The sequence below is a fragment of the Erpetoichthys calabaricus genome, chromosome 1 (assembly GCF_900747795.2).
Source record: "Erpetoichthys calabaricus chromosome 1, fErpCal1.3, whole genome shotgun sequence".
In the NCBI taxonomy this organism is placed as follows: Eukaryota; Metazoa; Chordata; class Cladistia; order Polypteriformes; family Polypteridae; genus Erpetoichthys; species Erpetoichthys calabaricus.
In genome coordinates this window covers 119299612-119325764 of record NC_041394.2, presented here as the reverse complement: position 1 = coordinate 119325764, position 26153 = coordinate 119299612, and the positions used below count along the sequence as shown (strand labels likewise).

The 26153-nt window shown below is 38.5% G+C and overlaps 1 protein-coding gene across 1 annotated transcript in view; it reads left to right on the top strand.

Annotated features, from left to right (window-relative positions):
- The window catches only part of si:dkey-220o5.5 (actin filament-associated protein 1-like 2), a 137977-nt gene extending 114374 nt beyond the window's left edge, over positions 1-23603 (top strand). Inside the window, exons 8-16 of the mRNA XM_028805927.2 lie at positions 45-137; positions 855-897; positions 5086-5297; positions 6305-6432; positions 9039-9159; positions 10987-11086; positions 11579-11754; positions 20313-20423; positions 23451-23603. Of these exons, the coding sequence (XP_028661760.2) occupies positions 45-137; positions 855-897; positions 5086-5297; positions 6305-6432; positions 9039-9159; positions 10987-11086; positions 11579-11754; positions 20313-20423; positions 23451-23477 (1011 nt within the window). The 3' untranslated portion in view covers positions 23478-23603. The remainder of the gene's footprint in view (positions 1-44; positions 138-854; positions 898-5085; positions 5298-6304; positions 6433-9038; positions 9160-10986; positions 11087-11578; positions 11755-20312; positions 20424-23450) is intronic.
- The last annotated feature ends 2550 nt before the right edge of the window (positions 23604-26153 follow it).

The following is a 26153-nucleotide window of genomic DNA, read 5'->3' as shown; positions in this document are numbered from 1 at the left end:
ACAGACCTCCCTATTCAACTCTGATTGCCTGTGCCTTATTTCAGGTCATTGAAGAAGTTAGTGGCTCACCTTGCTTTGATAAGGAAGCAGACAGTTCTTGCTCAGTAAGTCTGGAGAAGCTTGAGGAGCCCTCCAAGGTAAGTAGTTAGGTCAATGGCATCAAAACTGAAGCGTTTAATAAAGTTTAATTGGATTGTCTTGAAACTCAAAAGAAATAAAGCAAACTGTCCTGTAGAAGAAATGCTGCCACTTACTGTATGTCCCTGTGAACATTCAAGGAATTCTGATGCAGTTTTTATCCAGGTATCTCTGATTCTTCTAAAAGGCAGATAAGACATTTGTTCAAACAGAAGATATGAGAAGTGTTCAGGTACTTAACTGCCTGAGTGACATCATTCAGTTTAGATAGCAGTCTAAATCTGAAAATTTCTTTAACTAACTAGGCAGAGAATTTGATATGATATTAAATGAGCTGCTCACTGCACAAGGCACAAAGGCAAACAGATAGGTAGCTCCAACTAGCTAGATAGATAGATTTACAATTAACTTATTGAAATTACAGAACAGACAATATGTTGCACTCAGAACAAAAGTTAATATTTAAAAAACTAGTGATACTTTGAGAGATCAACTGTTGATTTAATTCGGTTAATTTTCACTCCAAAATACTCCGTTGGTGATTATTAAATTGGCCAAACTCAAAAAAATGATTTTTTGTATGTTGTATCTCAAAAACTATCGAAGCCCTTAACCACTATCCACTGGAGAGACCTATAGTGTTGGTGGCCGTGTGAGGTGCTTCATATTTTGTGTAATAGTTCTTAAAAGTTTTTATTTTGTCTGCTGTGTTATAGGCAAGTCATAATTCTGCAGTGGAGACAGAAATCCAGAAGAAGGGTAAGATTAATAATTTGAAAATCCATCCTATGTAGCATTAAAGCAGTGCCTCGCAATAAAAATCAAAATATGGATTGTCAGAACATTTTGTCTCTCAGGCATGATGATCATCTTCCTCTGCTGTCAGAGGAGCTTTGTAAACATTGTATTTCAGTGGGGGCACTCTCTGAGGTGCACAGACCTGGGACTGGCCAGATCTCAGTAGTTGGGTACACATTTTATTGGTCTGGCCACTCTGATGGCTGTCATACTCAGGGAGTACCTGTTGCTGTTGCAGATCGGCTCCTTCCAATAGTGTCCGATGTCACTCCTTTCAACGAGCATATTATGAGACTCAGATTAAGGCACTCTCTGGGTGCCTTGTCTGTTGTCTCAGTGTATGCTCCAACCGCGGTGAGTGATGTCTCAGAGATGGAGACATTTTATTCGCAGCTTCGCTCAGTGCTGGGTGCCCGTGAGGTGACACTCCTAAGATCATTGGTGATTTCAGTGCAATCACTGGCACTGACAGGGCTGGCTTTGAGGATTCTGTTGGTCCCAGTGGGTCTGTGAAAGTGGATCCGTGTTCTTTGACTTTGCAAAAGTTAAGTGACTGCAGATTGCTGGATCATGGTTCCAGTGCCCTGAGCCGCATCGTTGGACTTGGTACTCCAATACTGGTGGTTTGGTGAAAAATATCAATCACATCCTCGTAGGCAGACACTGGAGGCTCTTACAAAAGTGTAGAGTCTACAGAAGTGCCCAGTCTGTGAATCCTGACCACATATTTGTTGTTGCTACTCTGAAGATCCAGCTTAGGTCCAATAGGCTACCACCTACTTCGAGAATGAGGCTAGACCTAGTGAGACTCCAAGATCAGGCTGTTTCTAATGAGTTTGCACACAGTTTGTTTGAGGAACTTACAGAATTGGGTGTGACTGCTGATCGTAATGTGATGTGGGAGACCTTCCATGTACCGGGATCTGAGAAGGATGACTGCAAGGGCTCTTAGGGCAGATAAGGAGGTATTTGTTAGAGCAATCTGTGAGCAGGTGTCATACCATCTTTGGTCTAGTGACCCACGTCCTACTTCCAGAGGAATCAAAGCATTATGCGCATCCGAATCTGTTCCTTGGAGAGGCGCAGTCAGGGCAGGTGATGGAACAGATGACACTGCAATTGTGACCTGCTGGGCTGGCTACTTCGAGCATCTGTTTAAAGATGATCCCCCAGCTAGGATGTTGGACATCTCTGGGTCCATGGTTCTTGAGGCTGACCCTCCATTTTGCTGTGAACCACCCAGTCTCACTGAGATTGCACAGGTGGTGAACCAGCTTAAGGTAGGGAAGGCTGTATGGATCTGTGGTATTCAGGGTGAACTTCTCCAGGCTAGTAGAAAGGCTGTCCTCCTTGCACTGCAAGCAAGCTTTGCTTCCATTTGGGAGACGGGCATCATCCCAGCTGACTGGAAAGAGGAACTTCTCACCCCATCTGGAAAGGGAAGGTTGATTGCCTGGATTGCGGCAACTACAGCGGGATAACACTTCCCTTGGTGTAGGGTAAGGTCCTTACTTGGGTCATCCTCAATAGGATCTGTGATCCTTTGCTCACCTACTAGCTACTTGAGCAGTCTGGTTTTATGCCTAGGAAGTCTACCATTAACTGCATCCTGGCCCTGAGGGATCTCATTAAGTGCAAACATGAAAATTAGCAGAGTTTCGTTGCATCCTTTTTGATTTTCATAAAGTCTTCATCTCAATTGATCAAGCTGCCCTGTGGGATATCCTGAGACTGATCCCCACAAAGTTGCTGGATATCATGGCCAGCCTGTACACTTTTACTGTGAGTGCTGTGCAGAGCAGAGTGGAGGCAGAACCTCTGTATTTTTCCCAGTTGATTCTGGGGTTCATCAGGGGTGTGTTCTTGCTCCTACTCTGTTCAGTACTTGCATGGACTGGGTGTTGGGTAGAGTCATGGGGTCCAGTGGCTGTGGGGAATCTGTTGGTGATAAAAGATTCACTGATTTTGACAGAGTCAATGGAGACTCTGATTGGGGCTGTCAAGAGACTGAGCAAGGAGTCCGAATGTCTGGGCTTGAGAGTGTCCTGGATAAAAACTAAGATCCATGCCTTTAATAACCTCTTGGGCACAGCTATAACCAGTGTGTATCGACCTTGTCCAGAGGTTTACTTACCTCTGCAGCAACATTCATATCTTTGGTGATTTTTCCTATGAAGTCAGTAGACGAATTGGGAGAGCATTAGGGGTCATGAGGTCGCTGCAAAGGGGTGTGTGGCACTCCCGATATGATTGCAAAAGGACGAAGGTCCAAGTCTTTAGAATCCTGGTACTTCCTATCTTGCTATATGGTTGTGAGACATGGATGCTATCCAGTGACCTGAGCCGAAGACTGGACTCCTTCGGTACTATATGTCTTTGGAGAATCCTTGGGTACCGCTGGTTAAACTTTGTGTCAAATAAGCGGTTGCTCACAAAGTCCCGAATGAGGCAAAATACCTGCATTGTGAAGGAACATCAATTACGGCACTATGGCCATGTGGCACGATTCCCCGAGGGTGATATAGCTCGCATCAGCTATCTGGAGTGTCTGGACCAGGCCAAGAGGATGCCCACATAACACTTGGCTGCGGTAGATAGATGGTCATTTCCCTGGGGCGACTGGACTGCGTATCTATGTGGGGTGGTTGCCAACAAGAAACCCGAGCTGTTTCTTCGAGTTGTGGGTGCAGCAACACACTGTACCAGTGCATGCTTCCCAACCTGACCTGACCTACAGAGTGTGTATGTGTGTGTATATGTGTTTATATATATATGTATATATGTGTATATATATATATATATATATATATATATATATATATATATATATATATATATATATATATGTATGTGTGTATATGTGTATACCAATAACACCCCTCCCCCCCCTGTTCACACTGACTTAACTGCCCCCCCACATAACTTTTGCTATATATTGCCTTTGATTCTTTTAAGTCTAAGCATTATCCTCTGATGAAGGCCCCTGTTAGGGGCTGAAAGCTCAGGAATAAAAACTATTTTATGATACTTGATTCATTTTCTCCCTTTGTGGATTTCCAACTGCAAATATGCAAACCGTATCACAGACCTTCTCTTCCATTCATAAATATGTATGTGTATATATGTATATATATGTATATATATATATATATGTGTGTATGTATATACATATATATATGTATGTGTGTATATATATATATATATATATATATATATGTACATATATATGTATGTATGTGTATATATATATATATATATATATATATATATATATATATATATATATATATATATATACACACACATTGATTCATATGGTAATTATTATCACATTTGCAAATTACAGTAAAAATCTTATTTGCATCACTTACTTACTTGCAGCACGTCGCCACTCTTTAGCACCATGATGTTGGAGTATTACAGTCTTACCTAGAATCTTTTGTTTTCCTTACATGAAAAATCTGAGAACATGCTGCTACAAACATTATGATAAAGTTGTCTTATTGTGTGACTATTCATGTGACCCCTTCCTCAGTAAAATTCTTGCAACCCATATTGACTCTGTGAGATTTCTCCAAATTGTGAATGGTCTTACACACTGTCTTAATCATACTTTAAATTTTATCCATCCATCCATTATCCAGCCCACTATATCCGAACACAGGGTCACGGGGGTCTGCTGGAGCCAATCCCAGCCAACACAGGGCGCAAGGCAGGAACAAATCCCGGGCAGGACGCCAGCCCACCGCAGGGCATACACACACCCACACACACCTACACACCAAGCACACACTAGGGACAATTTAGGATCGCCAATGCACCTAATCTGTATATTTTTGGACTGTGGGAGGAAACTGGAGTACCCGGAGGAAACCCACGCAGACACGGGGAGAACATGCAAACTCCACACAGGAAGGACCCGGGAAGCGAACCCAGGTCTCCTTACCTGGGTTACCTGGGCTACCACTGCGCCACCGTGCCGCCCTAGATTTTATCAATTTAGTCTAATATATATAAGAAAGAACAACCAAGTATGACCCAGGATTATAGATATGGTATATCCTGGTAAGCCAAAGGAATTAAAACTCATGAATAGTACTGAGCAATGAGGGCTGCATGAAACCTAATATATATATATTTTTATTTCAGGTTTCCTAAATATTCTTATGAACTGTCAGTGGCAAAGCTTGTGGTGTAATATAGAAGATGGCGTCTTGAAAATGTACAAGGATGATACTTGTAGTGACAGTGCTCAGTACTCCATCCATCTCCATGGCTGTGAGGTCAAACCAGGGCCTGACACAACACAGAGTTTCCGGGTCACAATCTCACAGCAAAGTGTAAACATGGCAGTTCTAGAGGTACGTAATCCTTAGGTAGTTATAAGTCTAAAGGTACGTAGCATTAAGTAGTTAGTCACTAGTCACCTTGAAGTACAGATGTCTAGTTATTTAGGGGCTGTGTACAGATTTTCTTTATATGTGCAAGAATCTGCTTGGCCTAATACTGTAAAGCTGCTATTTAATCCCATGGTCATGTGGATTTGTCCCACCCATGCCTTTTCAGGGAGGATAGTTGCTGTGATCGGGGTAGCAACCTGAACAAACTCCTGATGAAACAAAAATAAGCATTTCTGCCTTGGCATTTAATATATCCTGTAGTTATGAAATGGAACAAACTACAGTACCTTACTTTCATATATATTTGTTCCACATTGCAAGTCTTCAACATTTCATTTATAAAGCTGGAGTTATGCTTTTCCTAAATATAGTTTCCAAAAAAATCCACAAAAAGTTCTGTAACGTGAAGTATCACCTCATATAAACTTAAAATTGAAAATAGGGATTATAGTCCAGGTTTATTAACATTGTACAGACCTTTTTGAAAAGAAAAAAATAAATCAGATTCATGGCGTATCCAGTAGCAGTTAACGTGTAAGTTAAGTGTAGTTAAATGTAATTCAATATTTGACAGGCAGGTACTATATTTACTATTTACACCTACACATATGTCCAAGAACAGCAGATATGTTGTGTTTCTATGCTTCATTATAGAATAGCAGTCAGTGGCTCAAAGATAAAATCGAGTGTTTGTCTTTATTTGGTGCCACCAGTAAGGAGAACTTTCAAGGATAGGATAGTCTGGAAAGGGATGTAAAATTGAGAATCATAGGGTAGAAGTGAAAATGTAGAGAAATTTAGAACTGTAGCAAGTAATTCACCTGTTGAGATGGCCTTTGTTAACTCCAGTTTTCTCCTTAACACCTAAACTACAGCAAGTGATGAGGAAGGGCTAGATAAAATGAGAATGAAGCAGAATAATGAGATGATAATAATGATGCACAGATCTTTTTTGTGTTTTCATTCAGACAAGTTCGTCTGAAGACAGAGATAACTGGCTGCACCTCCTGCTGGACAGGAGTTCCATTCCATCTGAAGAGTGCAAACAATCTCCGCTCGACTCCTTTGCTCAGTGTGATGCTGCCAATCCACTAAGGTAATGTTCTGCTGGTATTATTCTTTGTAGCAGAAGGACAACAAATAAAGGAACAGCCTGTAAACAAACTGCAATCATACAAACTTTATTTTATCTAACCCTAACTCTTGCTAATTGTACATCTTCCTAAGGTGCCATAGAAGTGCAAAGTTATAGTGCAATAATTAATATTTAGTTTTAAAAACAAGTTTACATTTTTAACAAAGGCAACCTAAGAGGGTCATGCAGTGTGAACCAGCGACCTTGTGGTTTACAATCCAACATTTTAGCACATGCAACTCTATCACCAAAGAGATTTCAGGTATTATACATCTAATGGCAGTGTCAGCAAACTGTAGCTCAAGCTGTGTTGTAAGTCTTTATGAATGCGTAAGGTCTTGGAAAGCTTGGCCAGGCAAATGACATCACCTGTTACTATTAGGTACTCTATGACCACTGAAAACCTGCTCATGGCTGAGATTTTATGCACAGTGCATTATGGTTATTATACTTAATAGTAAATCTGCAGCTGACAACAGAAAAGATTTTAGACAGTCAATGAATATTAGAAATTTGATATTATTTTACTATATTTTGATCTTGATAGCTGGTTTACCATGCACACTGCAATAACAGTAAATTAATTCTCCCCACTACTGCCCCCTAAGGGTTTTTAGATACTTTTGTCATGTTTATTACAATATAATAGAGGTGTTTGCCTTAAGATGTAGGTGGTCTTCCCAGTCCCTCATAGCTTTTACATTCACTCTTGTTGAGTTGTGGCTATCCTTTTTTTACAAGCCAGGTTCTATGCAGTATTTTTTATTTATTTCACTAGGAATGATTTGAAAGAACAGTGGAAGGAATCCAAAACCTTAAACACCCCATGTCCAAGAAATGCTCAAAGAAATGGACAATTAAAAGAGAGGGAATAAAGATATATTAAATAAAAGAGGGTTCAAAACAGACAAAGCAATTAAAAACAAAAGATAGCCAAAGGAAACCACAATCAATCAAAAAAAAAACTTTATAAGTCTTCTAATTCTCTTGTAACGTGACTCTCATACAGGCAGAAGCCTACATTAATGTCAGAACACCATCACTAGTCACAGAACTTTGCTTGAAACCCTTCAGTTAAAGAGTGCACATGAAGAGCATTACCAATTAACACATACAAAAAAAAATTAACAAAATGAAGTCCAATAACACAAAACTACATTTCATGAAATCTGGTGGACTTTTATTACTTAAGCTGTTAAGAGTTTACTTTGCAGACCAAAAATGCCATGAAGGTCTTGAAGAAAGATATACTGAATGAATACACTCATTGATTGCATTTTCAAAAGGTATTCATTCTGTGTTCTCCCATTCATTGCAATAAAATTTAAATTAGAAACTGGTTGTGTTAATAGATTAAACATATGCATTATGCAGCTCCAAAAATTTCATGATGTTTTCCAAATGTACCCATCGTGTTTTTGGCATCATCAAGTTGGGTTGACTCACATCACTAGTAGGCTTGATTCCCCTCTTGTTCCAACTCAGAAATTTGCTTTCAGGCTATTGAAAATTATAACACCAGTTAGAAGAAGTTTGTTACAACCCAGCTTTAATTTACTTGTATGAAAGCACCTAGAGAAGCAAATAGTAGAGTATTGAAAGATGTTAAGGAAAAGTGCCAGCCATTGTTGATTAGCATGACTCTCTTACCCATATTGCATCCTCTTGTTTTCTTTTTATCTGGAGAGAAAAGCCAAGCAAAATGACACCTTTTATTGGCTAACTAGAAAGATTACAATATGCAAGCTTTCGAGGCAACTCAGGCCCCTTCTTCAGGCAAGATTTTTATCTGGAGAAATGCTGAGGGGATTTCCTTTCACTGTTCTGCTGTTTAATCTAGACACCTGCTTTTAACACTCGTTTTTTTACCATTAGAAAGGCAGTGACATCATATTCATAAAATAGCATAAATTGCATGACTGGATGGCGGAGTGACTAAAATTCGAGAATAGGATGAAAATGAAATACATTTTATCTGTAGGATGCTGTGGGCCATTCCAAGTACATCCAACCCACAGTGCATTTTTAATGCCATTTATTGCACTGGTTGAAAGGCTGGAATTAAACCTGGGAAGAACAGCAGCCCACTGTAAGACACAATCATAACTAATTTAGAATTATGAATGAACACGTACAAGCTTGGGATTGGGGAAGTAAAGTAAATTGTCTGATGAAAAACCAACACAAACATGGGGAGAACCTTTAAATTCCACACATACAGTGATTGGACCTCAATTTAAAACTAGGATCCTGGGGTGGTTAAACAGCGTCACTGTTAATGTAGATCAACAACCAACAAAATAACAGTAAGAAGTTATTAAACATCTATCTACCAGCTAAAATATAAAGTACTGGCATCCTTATCTTCAGGCCAGTAAGAGATTCAAATGCTGAAAAGAGGTTTTAATGAAAAGAACTTCTGCAATCTTTGCAGTCGCTTCAGGGCATCTTCTTTCTTACTTGATTGAGTTCATTCCTGTTTTGTGTATTTTGTCAGAAGTCTCTTTGGTTTTGTAAAAAGTGTAACTGAAGTTTTTTTTTTTTTAATTTCTATACTTTTTCTCCAGTGGCCTGCTGAGTCGCCGCTTTCCAGCCCCAAACATGTACATTGATGATCCTTTTCAGCAGCAATCTGGAGCCAAGCATACTGAGCCAGTTTACTCTAACACAGATGTTTTGGAGCAAATGGTATCGTTGTAAACTGATATCTTTTAAGGTTACTGGGCTTTATCCTAAAAAACAATTAAACAGTCATGATGGATTGGAACAGGAATGTACTGGCAATGGAGAGAGGGAAACCCCTCCATTCCCAGAGGCTTTCCTATTCAGACTGTTTTCTCTTGAATGCCAGCTTTTTTTCTTTTTTTTAAGACTTGCAGCTTTTTCTAAAGCATCAATTATATTAAACAAATTGACTAATTAATAGATGTAATTAGTTAGCACTCCTTTGTTTTATTTTAAGGATGCCTTTAAGTGTCCTACATTTAATGCATCCACACCCCTGTCCATACACAGAATTCAAATGTAATTGTATTTATTATTTACTTAAAATTTTGCCCGTGGTATTTTTTTAATCACAGTTCTCTGCCAAGCTTGTTTTTGCTGCCACACTGTGGTCTTAAATGGCACTGTGCTGTTCTTAAATCTGTAAGATTTCTACATTACTGGCTAGGTTACCTGTCAGTGAAAGGTAATAAAATAAATGCTAAAATATTTTGTATATATCTCTTGCCTTATAGTGTTCATCCTATACCTTTCTTTGGTATCCTTGTGTTTCTCAGCCTGTCCTGGCCAGCACTCCATTTCTTGATCATGTTTTAAAGTCTACTTCTCTGACTCTGACGTTTCAAGATGCATTGCTTGCTTCCTGATCAATTTTTGACTACCACCTATGTGGGCTCCCATTACTTGTTGTGAAAACATCATTCATGTTCTTGCAAATACTTCCCTTGTTTGAAGGTGACTCTTAGCGTTCCTCCTGCACCTTTCCTTGGTATCCTTGTGTATGTCAACCAATTTTGCCTGCTCCTTCCAGTCTTGATCATAACTTAGCAACCAAAGCAAAACTGACCAATCAGATTGCTCAGAGGGACTGGATACACATACAGATTCAGCAGTGTTTTATTATACAGTAGATATTAATAAGCCACATAACAAAAAAACTGGCCTTCTGTCTGTTATCATATCCATAAATAGTGTTGTCTCAGAATGATGAAAATTTCAGAGTATGAGTAAATTTCAAAGGAAACGATCTCTCAAGCAAAGTTCCAAATACTTGCCTAGGCCTACTAAAGCTATTTTGGTCACATGTGATTATCCAAGGACCAATAAGGATACTCCTCAAAGTTGGTCATCTGTTGGTTCACTTTGCATCTTATAATTGTTTTACTGCTGTTTTTTTTTTTGACTATTTAAAAAGCAAACCAGTAAGAAATAAATAAAAATGTCAGATTGATGACTGGTAGTAATTATTTTGTTCTGGCTAGAACAAAACCCAAGAGCCATAGTGGCCCTGCAGCAGTTGAGCTGAGGGCTCCTCAACAGATCATTATCTATCTGGCATTCAGAGTAATACTATAAAAATACTATAAAATACTATAAAAAGAAAAAATGATTATCTGAATGAAGAACAAATTGATTTCTTAAAAGGGACTTGTCTATTTAAATACTTTTAAAGCCATTTCAGTTAATTGTGTGCAGTTTAATTTTCTCTGTACTGAAATGTCATTAAAATATTTTTAAAAACTCATGCTTAAAGGGCCTGTAAATTTCACATACAGATTGTGTAACTTAATTAAATTTAAATTATCTTCCTTGTTGTTGAGTGAACCTGTTTGGGGTGTGAATATATTGTAATAATCTCCATAAAAATGTATGTAAAAACTCACTATGTGAGCACTCACCTTACAAGCTTTTTTTAAGGAACAAATTTGTTTGTATAGTTGGCCTTATTTGTACAAACCTGAATGGTGCCCCCTGTTCTCTGATCACTTTGTGCATACATTTTGTCTTTAGATTCTAAACTCGAAAAACATGTCTCTGGCAGAGGCCTCACTTTCCAGAGTTTCCTGCACCTACAGTAACAATGAAGTCTCTGTCAGCCACTCCACACAAAGTAAGTAAAAACTCATGCAGGCAATGGCACAAAACTAAATTTCACCTAATAATAATAATAATAATTCATTACATTTATATAGCGCTTTCACCTGTGGGACAGAGTAGCATTTCTTATCTTTCTGCCTTGAACTGCTCCAATTCAAATACCAGAATTCTTAAATAAAGCCTCTGAATTCCATCCATCCATTTTCAGAGCTTGCTTTTTCTATTAGAAAGTCCTAGACTGAAGCCTTCAATTCCAAATTAATCAACTCTATGCATTAGATTTAATTATTTTTACATTGGGTAACAGTGTTGATTAATTTCTGTGACAGGCCAAGTGACAGCTAATTGAGTGCATCAAGATTACATCACATCTTTAGGATTTCAGGATTTTATTTGAGCCTTGCACATTTCAAATAATGAGGTCTGCTTCTTAACTAACCAATTTTTTTCAGTTCTCTACCTGCTATGTTTTTCTAGTAAAATATTCCCAAACACTTTTTTTTAGACAGAAAACCAGATCTGAAGGTTGAAGACAGGGTTCACAAACTGGATGCCCCCACCAGGACAAAAGCCAGGATGAAAGCTGGCTCAGAAATGAACCTGCTAACAGTGGGAAAATCCATAAAGCGCACTTCTTTTAGGCAATCTCTGGCCTTCAGCAGTGACCCAGCAGGATCAGAGGTAATAATGAGGAGACTGCAGATATATAGATATAAATATATATTTGTTATTTATTAATTCTGTATTGCTTTTGAAATGTGTCATATTAATTATTAGACTACGACCTTCAGTACCATATTTTAGAGGCTGAGGTACCAGGTTTGATGGGTCTTTCTAATTAACTGCATGGATCCCCAGGCTGAAAAGAATGCGAAGAGTCCGTGAAGATAAATTTAGAAAATATTTTATGGTGTTATAAATTATTCAGTGTGCCACTCCTTGGACACAGTGGTTCTCAGCTCTCTGTTTCGGTGCTTGTAATGTGTGTTAATGTGCATGTACATAACATGTGTGAGTTGTACAAAGATGGATCGGTATAATTGTATGGACTTGCTTAATATTGGAATACAATGCCATATGGACATTACAAGAAGTTACCAGTGGATTCACAACATACCGCAGGATATAGCAAGACTTCCAGGAGTTCCTTGGATTGTTATTGGGTCTGAGAGGTGGTGCAGACAGCATTGGGAGCACAAGCAGAAGCTAGAATGCTGGATGTGCCTACTGGTTAGAACAAGGAAGCAGCCACATAAACCCCTGATACCAAGCATCTTCTTCACAAGCGCCGGGTCTATCGTCCACAACTTAGACGATCTGGAATTATTGATGGCTGCAAACTTCTGTGATTGTGAATGTTGTGTGATGATCATTATGGAAACCTGGCTGCACCGGCTTATCCCAGACACTGTAGGGTAGCTGGCAGGCTGTACCATCTACCTCTTTGACAGGAATGGAAATAAAAGTGGGGGTATTTGGTGTATTACAATGACTGGTGTGCATACAGTAAGATGTTAAACACAAATTGCTCTCCTGATTTGGAAGCAATAGCAGTTTTATGCAGACCTTTCTATCTTCCAAGGGAGCTGACAGTAGTGATCATTACTGCTGTTTATATCCCTCCTAACACTAACATTAGCTCAGCTCAGATATGATCAATAAACATCAACAGGCTTATCCCAACGGAGTACATATTGTAGCTGTTGATTTTAATCAAGCATGCCTAAAAGTGTTCCACCTTGGTGCTTGTTGTGTTTCTTACCTCTATTTCTTACCTCTAAATGTGAAAATTATACAAAGTTATTGTCTGTCTGTATACATGCATTGTTATCACTCTTTAATTTAATATTGTTCTTTATCAGTATGCTGCTGCTGGAGTATGTGAATTTCCCCTTGGGATTAATAAAGTATCTATCTATCTATCTATCTATCTATCTATCTATCTATCTATCTATCTATCTATCTATCTATCTATCTATCTATCTATCTATCTATCTATCTATCTATCTATCTATCTATCTATCTATCTATCTATCTATCTATCTATCTATCTATCTATCTATCTATCTATCTATCTAAATTGCATTTGTGTGATTGACATGCCACGGTGTAGTTGCTCAAACTCTACGTATGTGATGCACATTCACAGTGGTTGCTGCAGAATGAAATTCAAGACCTCAGAAAATCAGCTTGTGAGTCAGCTCACACTACAAGACAACAGACTGAAATTTTCGACATGACAGAAATCCTTCTGATCTTGCAACAGGCATCACAAACCACTGTCATACTGCAAGTGAAATGACCATCAATGAAGCTGAAATTCAGGCCGATTCAGAAAATTAGATGACGATTGCAAATTGGGCTTTAAGGTTTATGCTACATACTGTAAATGCCCAGTGTAGGCGTGCAATTGTGCCATATGCATTTTCAGTCATTTTGGTGAAAATACTTTGTAAATGATGTGAAAATGCTAGTGTGGATGGAAATTGTTCTCATTTAAAAATGCAGTTTCGTAGATGTAGCTCTAAGTGTGTATGTGTCTTGAAAAGTGGAAGTTCTGTGTAAGGTTGGTTATGTAAAAGGTGGACTTTGTAATGTTTGGAAGTTGTGAGCATACCACTGAATAACTGACCAATGGGTTATGTAACATGAGTAACCTGACACATTTTTCATGGACATTTTAATGTTGTTTGCTGTTGTTGTTTCCCCCATTGAAGCTCCGTAAACTTTGTGATTTCTGCAATCCGAGCAAAACATGAGGTTAAAAGTTTGTGTTTTCCATTGCAACAAACAATACAGTGTAAGACTGATAAAAAAAGTATCATTTTTGGGTGGAGCGTTACTTTAAGATACACATAACCTAACTAACAGCATTTCCCATAGATAATTTGTTTTATATTCCATCATACCTGATCAAAATGTCATCATTCAGCCAACACACTTGAGCACCATTGAGACCCACTGATTACCTTGGGATATTTCACACACTGGTGACAATGCTATACATTCAAGATTATAGCTCAAAGGATGCAGGACAGACTGAAGCACTCTGTATCCATTTAATGACTACAGCAGAGAGCTTCCATGTTGGATAAGGTGATGATGCTATTTGATCATATTGAATAAAGGGAAACGTTGCTGTCAATCGGGAAGTGTTTTTTTTCTAATACTTTATGAAATAGATCAGACAACACTATTCTAAATAGGTGAGATACATTCAGTCATTTACAATTTGATGACATTTAAAGAATGGATCCCATAGCAGCTTTTATTGGAGAGGCCACAAGAAAATTCACTTCATAGATGCAGAAATTCAGTGTTTGAGTTTGCTAAAAGGTAATGGTTACAGGAAACTGTTTGCTTGAAGAATGCATAAGATAAGCCTACTTTTTCTCAGAGAAATGCTAGCCAGTATATGCATTGTATCACATTTGCTCTACCAGTTTTGCTGCCATTGAATATGAGCAGAGGCTTTTCAAAGCTATAAAATGAGAGAGTATCTTAATAGGTTCTTTTTTCTTCTCTTTTCTTTTCTCAGTGCATTAGAAGGAAGATGATGAGCATTTAGTCCATTACTCCCATTTACTCCCATAGATTAGGTTACACAGCTGGACATGTTTATAAATATGGCAAAATAATTTAATAAAAACCTTGAAAATGAAACAAAAATTAATTTCACTGCATATATAAAATGTACACATAACCATGAGCATTTTTGTCTTTTCTTAATTCACCTAGTAATAAGAATATATTTCAACGTTAATGTATAAATAGGCGGCACGGTGGCGCAGTGGGTAGCGCTGCTGCCTCGCAGTTGGGAGACTTGGGGACCTGGGTTTGCTTCCCGGGTCCTCCCTGCGTGGAGTTTGCATGTTCTCCCCGTGTCTGTGTGTGTTTCCTCCGGGTACTCCAGTTTCCTCCCACAGTCCAAAGACATGCAGGTTAGGTGGATTGACGATTCTAAATTGGCCCTGGTATGCTTGGTGTGTGGGTGTGTTTGTGTGTGTCCTGTGGTGGGTTGGCACCCTGCTGGGATTGGTTCGTGCCCTGTGTTGGCTGGGATTGGCTCCAGCAGACCCCCGTGACCCTGTGTTTGGATTCAGCGGGTTGGAAAATGGATGGATGGGTGGATGTATAAATATATTAAGTTATGATTATGATGAAAACAAAACATTATTCTGCAAGTGTTCTCATGAAAGTAAAATCCTGGAATCCATTGTAACTAAGAAAAAAACAAGTCAAATAAAATAAACTATTTATTTCTAAAAATGCTTGGCAGCACAAGAAGCTCTGAGGAGCACAAAAGGCCCAGAAAGAATTGCCTTAAACAATAAAGGCAAGGCAGTTCAGTCCCAAAGCATAAATCTAGAAATCAAAGTCTAAAACAGAACACAGAGGACAAAAATGCAAATAATCAGCAGTAAACAAGTGGTGATAGTGAAATGCAGCAATGGCCATCATGTCTTTGGGAGCCTTTTGAACCCACCAACGTCCATACTGTAACTGAGATGATCCGGGTAAATGAGGACACAAATAGCAAGGGGCAGGGTAATAGCATTATTTAAAACAAAGTCAAAAAAACAGGCTCTCAAAAGTGCAGTACAGAAAGTTCAATAAATAAATAATCCTTTAAAACAGTGCAAAAGTAGAGATTGAAAACAAGTCAATAAATAACCCTTTAAAATCAAGGTTAAAAACCAACACTGACTTGCCATTTGCTCTCTTGACATTGAATGGGTAAGCCATCCATGATTAATTTAATAATGACTGGACTCCAGCACCAAGAAAATCTCATATACAGTATAACTTCACTGCACACCACGTGCTCCCAAATTTAAAAAGTTGTACCAGTTCATCTGCAAGCTTAGAGATAATGTTCTGCCATTGTGGATTCAAAGTTCAGTATAACAGTATGGAATAAAATCAAGTTAAATCCAATGGGTTTCCTTCGGGTGCTCCGGTTTCCTCCCACAGTCCAAAGACATGCAGGTTAGGTGGATTGGTGACCACTGGTTTGTTTACTTAATTAAATGCTGAGCAAAACAGCCAAAAGGGGGCTGTCATGCTTTGACCCCATGATGAGTTTTTTTTTGCCCAGCGATGTTATATTCTGTTTAATGACCAGCTTCCTACTTCATTTGCCTATTGTGTTAGTCTTCGGCCTCGTTTGTTTTACACTCAACTTATTTGAGTCATTTTGTTGTGTTCTTTATTATCTCTGAGCTTTTAATGCACCACGCTTAATTTCCTTGGCCCATTAATTTAGCCTTTTCGGTTGTATTTAACATTCACACGTTTAACAGACAGTGTAGAGTTCTAGCCTTTCTAATCACCAGTCACATTTCATCCAAGCCAATTTATGTTTATGTTAGTTTATGAAGCACTACAACTGTTTACACATATTGTGTACATTTGGCACACAAGATGTTAAGTGGCATACTCAGGGTTCCATACTGAGTCACTGTTGACTTTATGGTTTAAAGTCCAATGCCTATGCCAATACACCATGCTGCCTACCATACCAGTTTACGATAGCTAGAATTTCAGAACATAATAGTTCATCACTGATACTAAGATCTTGTTGTGAAGTCTTCAGAACATCTGTCAAGTTAGAAAATTTTCCAAGTATAAATAGACTTTTATTTTTATCCTTGGAAACAGGATCAACTTGACACTGTCTGCAATTCTGGGTATTTAGACTAATTTTATTTCACTTTTGGCATTTGACTTGCACAGACTCCTAACTTATTTTTTTACAAATAATATGTAGTCTTGTATTAAAATTGAATACACAAGTACAGCTTAATCTGGTTTAACTCATTTTTCATTATGGGCCTTATCTGTGACTCATGGAATTGTGTAGAGCTTCCAAGGGTCTAGCTGTCAAATTTATAATTAGTTCACAAAAGAAACTGACAAGTGACTATGCAGCAGCCAATTCATTTTGCTGAAGTGATTTGTTATCTGAAAAGCCCTGTGAACTTTGCTTTTTCCTTTACTCCTTTTTTCCTTATCCAATGTAGTCCTTTTTTCTATGCTAATGAAAAGCAGATGTGTGGTCTCCTATGTAATAGGAAAAAAAGTCACCAAAACCCTCTTCCCTAGCCATCATGTCTAATGTCACTTTTAGCAATGTGTTACGTTGGAAGATTTACAATATACTATTTATAATGCCTATCTTTGATAAACATGCCAACATTAATACAAATACTATAATATTATAAGAATATTATTGAGCTAAACTAAAACAAGAGAAACTGAACTGCAATCCATTGTTCATTTTCTACACATCAGTTGCTTTTAGCCAGTTAAGTGATATTTATTTTGTATTATGGCCTAATTTAGTAAACTGTTATTTCCCACATTCTGTGTTTTGGGAACAATATAGAAATTAGAAAACTAAGTTTGGTAAAAAAAAATGTTATTAAACTGTACTAAGCAGTTATATGGGAATAATATACTTTTTTCTTTTTAACAATATTTAACAATGTATAACAATACTTTTCCTGGTGTTCCAATTGTCTAATTAACTCATTATTTACTAATTAGTGGGTCTGACACTAAAGTAGTAGTGGCCTTTCACGATTCAATGTTGTTTGCCTGGGTGTCTTTTTTAATATTCATTACCAAGATACAATGAAGGGAGCAAACTGCACAGAGAAAAGGCAAAATCTATAGATATAATTCACTAAGTCCATGGCAAGCAAGACGCACGCAAGACAGCCACGCCCACCAACTCATAGAGCCCCGCCCACCAACAATTCACTAAGCAGCCGACCATGGCACACGCACGTGAGAGTCCTGCCCACCAACAATTCACGTGAGAGCGAAAGCATTTGCCAACAATGTTTTCATTAATCAAGAACGAAAGTCAAAGGTTCGAAGACGATCACATACCGTCGTAGTTCCGACCATAAATGATGCCGACTGGCGATCTGGCGGCGTTATTCCCATGATCCACCGGCCAACCAAAGTCTTTGGGTTCCGGGGGGAGTATGGTTACAAAGCTGAAACTTAAAGGAATTGATGGAAGGGCACCACCAGGTGTGGAGCCTTTGGCTTAATTAGACTCAACATGGGAAACCTCACCCGGCCCGGACAAACAGAACAATGAAAAGTCAACGTGACTCAGAGGTGCATGTGGACTGTAGCAGATGCGAAACCGACTGAGGTGGTGTTTGGAAAATGAATAGTCAACATGACTCCCAAGTGCATGTGGACTGTACACAGACGAAAGCAATTCAGGTGAGGAGTTGGGGGCGGGCACATGAGCAGGCAGTGCATACTGAACGATGACTAAGAGATGACTGTTCACCCATCAATACATCGTCCTCACTGGACGTCCTTCCCCTCACACCCCGTTCCGCCCTCTGCGCGCGACTGCTGTCCAGCTCCGTCCCTCGCTCTGGGAGGTGGGGGCACGGCGGTGGTCCTCCAGTTTTCAGTCACGGACAATTGTATGTTGCTCTCTCCAGAGTTCCTTTACAGTCGTATCCTCAGACCCACCCCATAAGAAGAAGCATGTTTGTCGCGGATGTGAATCACTGTATGCAGCGTGTAAAACAGTTTGTTTGTCGCGGATGTGAATCGCTGTATGTGGCGTGTAAAACAGTTTGTGAGGTGTATCCCATGGTCTTACAGTTGGTGGGCGGGTCTCTGTTAGTTGCTCTTGCGAGCGGGCACATGACCAGACAGTGTGTATGCTTCGAGAGCGAGGGTGGACGCGACAGGACCATCTAAGAAGAATCATATTTGTCACGGATGTGAATCGCTGTATGCAGCGTGTAAAACAATTTGTTTGTTGTGGATGTGAATCGCTGTATGCAGCGTGTAAAACACTGTATTGTATGTTGCCCTCTCCAGAGTTCCATCTTTTCATTCACCTACAGTCTTATCCTCAAAACCAACCCCATTTGGACAACTGTGTCTTTCAGGAAGTGTTCACCCATCAATACATAATTATGCAGCGTATGCTACCCCGCGGGTTGGCTAGTATAATAAAATCAACAAAAGAGTTAAGCACTTACATCTTTAGCAAAAATAGAAATATTTCGAAATGTATTATAAATGTAAAAATCATGCTGCTGTGCTTTTCTGAATGTAGAATAAAAGAAGAGGAAAAAATGCCAGCTAATTAAATGAGATCAGTGTTATCATATGTGGTCACTGATTATGAATCTGCCTGGAACAAAACCTGCTGCTACAGTGGGTCCCCAGGACTGACTCTGAAGACCCTGGATATAAACAACTATGTCATGGCATATCAATTGGATTGAATGCGCTTGTGGAGTTTGAGCACATATACGACTAAAGACTACTATGTAGTCTGAGTGGTCGTTTGACCACGATTTCTAAAAATTGCACTAAACACAGTTTAGACGCATAGAGATTAGAAACACAACAAGTGCAGTAGAAAGCAATTTTTCTATGCCTGCTCTGTTGAAATATGTTTTTCGTCTGTGTAGGGTAACCAGTCAGTGAATGAGACGTTGTAACGAGCGTCATCCAATCAGGGAACCAGAGTGCATTTTTAGAAATCTTCATTTTCTCACATCCACACTGAAACACCACACTGGTGTTTTCAGAAATATACAGTTCTTAAGAGAGTTTTCATAACTCTCATAGGTACACTGGTTAAATATTGTAGCCTTAATAGTCTGAAACATTAAAACAACCTTAGAGTTGATGATAAACTTCAAATCCTTGGCCCCTCCAACATTAATTTTGTTCAGGTAAATTCACTGGAGACTCTGTCACACTGTGACATTTAAAGAACTAAATTGTAAACAGTACTATAATACTTCCCTATGTGACACTTAAAAAGACTGCATGACTAGTCACACACACATGGTTTGGGCTATTAAAGAATCTGAGTAACTTCCTAATACTTACTACAAACCATGAGATGCACAAACGAAGCTTCTTGGCTTTAGAGTCTTCTGCACTAATCTGACAGATTATATTTCTCTGAAATTGGTTGATGATCACTAATCTTCTTCTGTTGTATGTTTGTATTGTTTTATTTCTCATGAAGTTCCATGGAACTTATATTGTTATGGCAACAGAGACAAAAAGTAGGAAATGCAGACAGTTCTTTTTGCTTATTATTTATTTTATATGCCTGACTTACACGTTTTGATAAAAGTTAAATCATTATGGAAAACTCAATACTAGTTGACCTTACTGTATATCGGAATTTTTTTCTACTTGAACAATATTCATATTTTTTTCTGTTCCAGGGAGGTTTTCTTACACCTCTGTTAAGGCGGACAGCATCAGCAAAAAGCTGCCTTAAGCGAGCACCTTCTTCATTTCTGATTGAAAAGAGCAAATGCTTTCAGAAGAAAAAGGTGGGTGTTTGAAAGTAGGCGGTGATGTTGTTGCACTTCTGTTATTAAACTGACCGGGGATAAAGCTGATCAGCCCAGGGAGCACTTCTTTCAAGCAATCTGTGTTTCCTTTAATTCATGATACTTACCTTCTCTCCCTGCTAATTAAGTTTTTAAGCCAGAGAGGCTCCATGTCTTTTAATATCCGATCATTTTATTATATTACTGCCAATAGACTGCCTGTCAAGAATTGTTACAAGGATGTATCATGTTAGAACATCATATAGAAACTGTATGCATTTTTATTTCTCTTTCCATTCCTCTGTTTTATATTACCTTATTGAAATACTGAGTTGTCAGGCACATGGGTCCATCTTTGGAGCAGCAGAAAGCCAGTATATCAAAGATCACAACAGGTAGATCTGCATGCACATAGCAATTTAAAAATGGCATTTGACCTGACAACTGGAAAATCCTCATTTGCACATCATATGTAAATACTGATTTTCAAAATGCTGATGTACACTAGTACAAAAAGAATTATTTAATAAAATATACTTGGAAAGCATACCGTGCACTGCACAGTTATTCATTCAACATTAAGAATATGATGTTATAAAAACTTCCAATCCTGTGTGTTCCTTACACATGTGGTACAGCATTTCTGTACGAATAATACAGAGACAATGCAAATGATCACTGTAGTATACAGTTGGTTGTCTTTAAAAACAAACAAAAACCTCATAAATAAAGTGTGTTTATAGTTACATCAAAATTCTAGCATGCATGTCATTTTTGTTTTCAAAATGGTGACTCTTTTTGGGGTCCTAAATAATTGCTCCAAATATTTGCCTAACTAAACTTCTATAGAAAACTGCTAGAAGTGAAAAACCTTGGCGTAAGTGTTCAACATTAATTTAAAGTAGAGCTCATGAGGGTGTTTCTTTACCAGGCATGCATTTCTATCACTGGACCTTCATCTTTTGTCTGGTTTGGTCCTAGCTGTCCCTTCCCTGACCTCCTTACGTATTCACTGTCATTTTCTCTCACTCTTTAGTAGGGTTTGTCTTTGCTTCCCTTTCAGTCCTACAAGCTTTTCCTCGATCCTGTCATGTCCAGTGCCCTCCATATTTGGCATCATGTGGAAAGACATATCAGTGAAGATGTAAAATGGCATATCTACACCTCTGCTTTTCATACTAGTGCCCCTGAAATCAGTGGCCACTTAGGTATTTATCCTCTTTAGCAGAGTAAGAGAGTTATTGCACTTGCTGACCTGTTTTCTCTACACTCTGTGCACCTCAGACTATAAATATAACACCAGATAATTTCTGCACAAACAGGGTACATTGATTTAGAAGTAAAAGTATAGAAGTCTGATGGAGAACTTTGTTTCTTGGTGAAAAGAGAATTGTCAACAACTGTAGAACAGTACCCATGGAATTTCACCACACCAAAGAGTCTCTGTATCCATTCACTGTTCAAAGTGAATGGATGTAGAGGTGGTCCGCTCCTATAAGTACTATAAGTCCACATTAATAACAGGTTGGACTGGTATTATAACACAGAGGATCTATATAAGAAAGGGCAGAGCATCCTCCTTTTTCTTAGGAGACTGTGTTCCTTTAATGTGAGTAGTGACATCTTTCACATATTCAATAAATCTGTGATTCCAGTGTGGTTTTCTACACTGTGGGGTGCTGGTCTGGTAACATATCTTGAACAGAGGCCTACTGAATCAACAACCTGATTAAGAAGTCACACTCAGTAATGGGATGCATTTTTAACCCATTGAAGCTAGTAGTGAAAGAGAGAATGAAGGCAAAACTGAGTGCCATTAGGAACAATGCTGCACATCATCTCTCTGACATACTAATCCTGAAGACTTTTGCCAAAAAATTATTCAGCAGAAGTGTGTCAAGAAACATTATTGGACCTCCTTCATTCCAACAGCAATATGTGCATAATACCTCACAGTGACTGGGACTGTAGCTGCTCTTTTTCTCTTTAACCAAGTCAGATGTTTCTTTCTTTTCAGTGTGTATAGTGCATATTTGAAGGGGCTTGTTGTTATTTGCTATACTATTTATTTATTTATTTATTTATTAAGCATCTATCTATCTATCTATCTATCTATCTATCTATCTATCTATCTATCTATCTATCTATCTATCTATCTATCTATCTATCTATCTATCTATCTATCTACTCTTAAATTCAGTTTGGCTTAGAGACCTATCTTGTTCCTCTACTCTTTCTTCCCTTGAAACCATATTCCATAATGTACAAATCTGTTTTTAAAATTCTAAATATTGAAAAATCATTTAAAATTCCTTCATGGTCTTTACTCTTATCTACTCTGATTATGTGGCATCTGATGTGTCTCAAACCTGATGAGGGTCAGGTTATGAGTTCTGTTAGATATGTTCACTGTTAGTCTGTTTAAATGGGTACATTGATCAACTCGAAAGGGGTGGGGTGAAGAGCACAAAAACACACTGACATTCCTTATACTGTACATCAATTTAATAACAGAAGCCAAAGCCTAGGAAAGATGGCAGTACACTGACTCACTAACTAATTTACTGTAGAGTCACCAGTTAATATTAGCAGTACATGTAGACACACTTTATGAATCTGCACTAGACATATATAAAAAAAATAAATGAATCCTATACAGCCAGAGTTATAAACAGTTGAGATATCTCAGCAACATTGGGATAAGCATATCTTCTCCTTTCACCTACTTAATTGTGAATAATTCTTAAGATAGTGTTTACAATGACACATTTTTTGATGCATGTCTCTTCCTGGATTGTATTAAGGGCTATCAACATTTTATTTTGATCAATTCCTTGTTTCCTGATGGTGACCTGGGCTGGTATAGTGTTTGTAAAGTAGCAGTGAACAGAGCAGGCAGAGAAAGGTTAATGGATGGTTGATTGGCTGATAGATTATATGAAAATATCTAGTTTATAAATAAAGCAACATTTAATATTTGGAAAGGGGAAGTTTCTGTAAGTTACCATTTTTTTCTTATTCTTACAGGATTTGGAGACCAAGGCCTCGATTTAGCTCTGTTTTTCCCCTTTGTTTGGAGCTGTATGTCTTCGCCTGATCTTTGCTACAGAACTATATATTGCACTGAATATATTAATAATATGCATGTGGATCATGCATTTTTTAAGATTTTGTACTTTTGATATTAATTAAAACTTTTAATTTTTTTCAATGTTCACTTATTGTTGTAATTGTTTTATTTGACTCTGTTATAATGGCAGATTTATTTCTAAAGTTACAACTTACAATTAATAAAAACTGTATATTGGTTTTGATTAAAATGCCTAACTGTTGAAACATGACCAGTGTCTGACAATTTTTTTAAAAGGAAACTGTCTTTTTTATATATCTTATGGTATATTAATGGAGAGGCCATAAAACTTTTTATTGTGTTATTTTATACTATGTTACACGCCAATGTTTACAAATGGAATATACTAAGCAGATGCAACAGATACTGTAGAGTACTTAGCATCTGCACTGAGTTTAGTGCCAGATCAGAGCGAGTAACTTTAAATATAGGGGGTGACATGCTTGGGGCAGAAGTTAGTGTTGATCCACCATTCCACTTGTTAATTCCACACTTGTCTGGAGGACTTTTGAGTGTGTCTCTGGAGTCAAGAGTATTGACTGTAACCAAGATGATAGAAATCTGAATATACACCTTTCCAGGAATTTTTTACTTCCTTAAAATGTCCTTTAAATGTAATGCCATGCGTTTGACAGATTTTGGAGATCAGCCACCACTGCCTGTTCCAGTCCTTCTTGGTGAAAGTAAGGTTCTCTTTAGGGTCCAGGAAAGGCCTAGAACCTTAGATGGGACTTGATAAATCTTTTTCAAACTGACAAAATTCAACTTTTGTGATGTGTACTATAGGGCATAGTCACAACACCTAAATATCCATCTATCCCCCATTATCCAACCTGCTATATCCTAATTACAGGGTCATGGGGTTCTGCTGGAACCAATCCCAGCCAACACAGGGCGCAAGGCAGGAAACAATCCCCGGGCAGGGCGCCAGCACACTGCAGACACCTAAATATTGAATATCAAAACTTTTTATTTAGCTGTACTATTCAATGTGGAGATTAAGGTCCTAGGCCTTTTCTGCACCCCAAGGTTACCTGCCAGATAAAGTATCTTCTAGGAATAATTACATAATCTGGTGATCTAAAGGTCCAAGGAATATAATGTCTCTGGTAATTTTCTCCAGATAGCATTCATACTTTAATCCAATCAGTATAGGCCAAGCTTTTATTTTTTTGTAAACAAAAAGCCAGTGTTATTTATACAAGGTAAACTGCATAACTGAAGAGGCACCTGTTTCTGTCTTTATCTTATGATTTTGAACATTTTTATAATGGCACTAAAACTAATCTTTTTTAACCCATAATGTGTTTGATTTGTCTGATCCATTTTCCTATTCATCCTATTGATCAGTGGCAAGCAACAGCTAGAGTGTGTGATTACTTTTACGGAGTATACTGACCAGGCTACAAGCACATCAAGCAAACATTAGTTATTGGGGAAGGTGTACCACTAAGACTGAAGGTAAAAAGATATGATGGTTGAAATTACAAATGAAGAGAGTCAACATTCAGTAAGTAGAGTCAGGTAATGACTAAAGTATCCATCAAGTCATGATTGTACCTCATAAATTAGAGTAGCTGCATTAAATATTCCTTCATATCAAATTATTTCAGCATTTATTTAAGAGCAGTGCACACAGTAATGGGGTGAAATATTCTATGTAAAGTAGTGATGGGTATTTTGATTCACTTTACTGTTTAAAAAAGTCAGTGCTTATTCACTTCACATTTTGATTCTTTCAAACTATCCATTTAAATGAAATCGATTAGGATAGGATTACAATCTGGCGCATACGGCAAGGCAGGCACATTGGTGGGGGCTGTTAAATTGTTTGTATATATGAATAATTATACATTTAACATGGCGATAATTCTTATGACATTGTCCTGTTTCAGTATACAAGGCATGATAACAAATTTAAAACATATAATTAAAATAGATGTGCAACTCATTCTTGGGTAATGATTCATTCACAAATCAAATGAACGAGAATCGTGTAACTTCCATCCATCCATCCATCCATCCATCCATCCTCTTCCGCTTATCCGAGGTCGGGTCGCGGGGGGCAGCAGCTTGAGCAGAGATACCCAGACTTCCCTCTCCCCAGCCACTTCTTCTAGCTCTTCCGGGAGAATCCCGAGGCATTCCCAGGCCAGCCGGGAGACATAGTCCCTCCAGCATGTCCTGGGTCTTCCCCAGGGCCTCCTCCCGGTTGGACATGCCCGGAACACCTCACCAGGGAGGCGTCCAGGAGGCATCCTGATCAGATGCCCGAGCCACCTCATCTGACTCCTCTCGATGCGGAGGAGCAGCGGCTCTACTCTGAGCCCCTCCCGGATAACTGATCTTCTCACCCTATCTTTAAGTCCCAGAGATGGGGGAGCCCACCTCCGAGTCCCCAAGATCTGCTTCCTCATTGGAAGGCATGTTAGTGGGATTGAGGAGGTCTTTAAAGTACTCCCTCCACCGACCCACAACATCCCGAGTCCAGGTCAGCAGCGCACCATCCCCACGATATACAGTGTTGACACTGCACTGCTTCCACCTCCTGAGACGCCGGATGGTGGACCAGAATCTCCTCGAAGCCGTCCGAAAGTCGT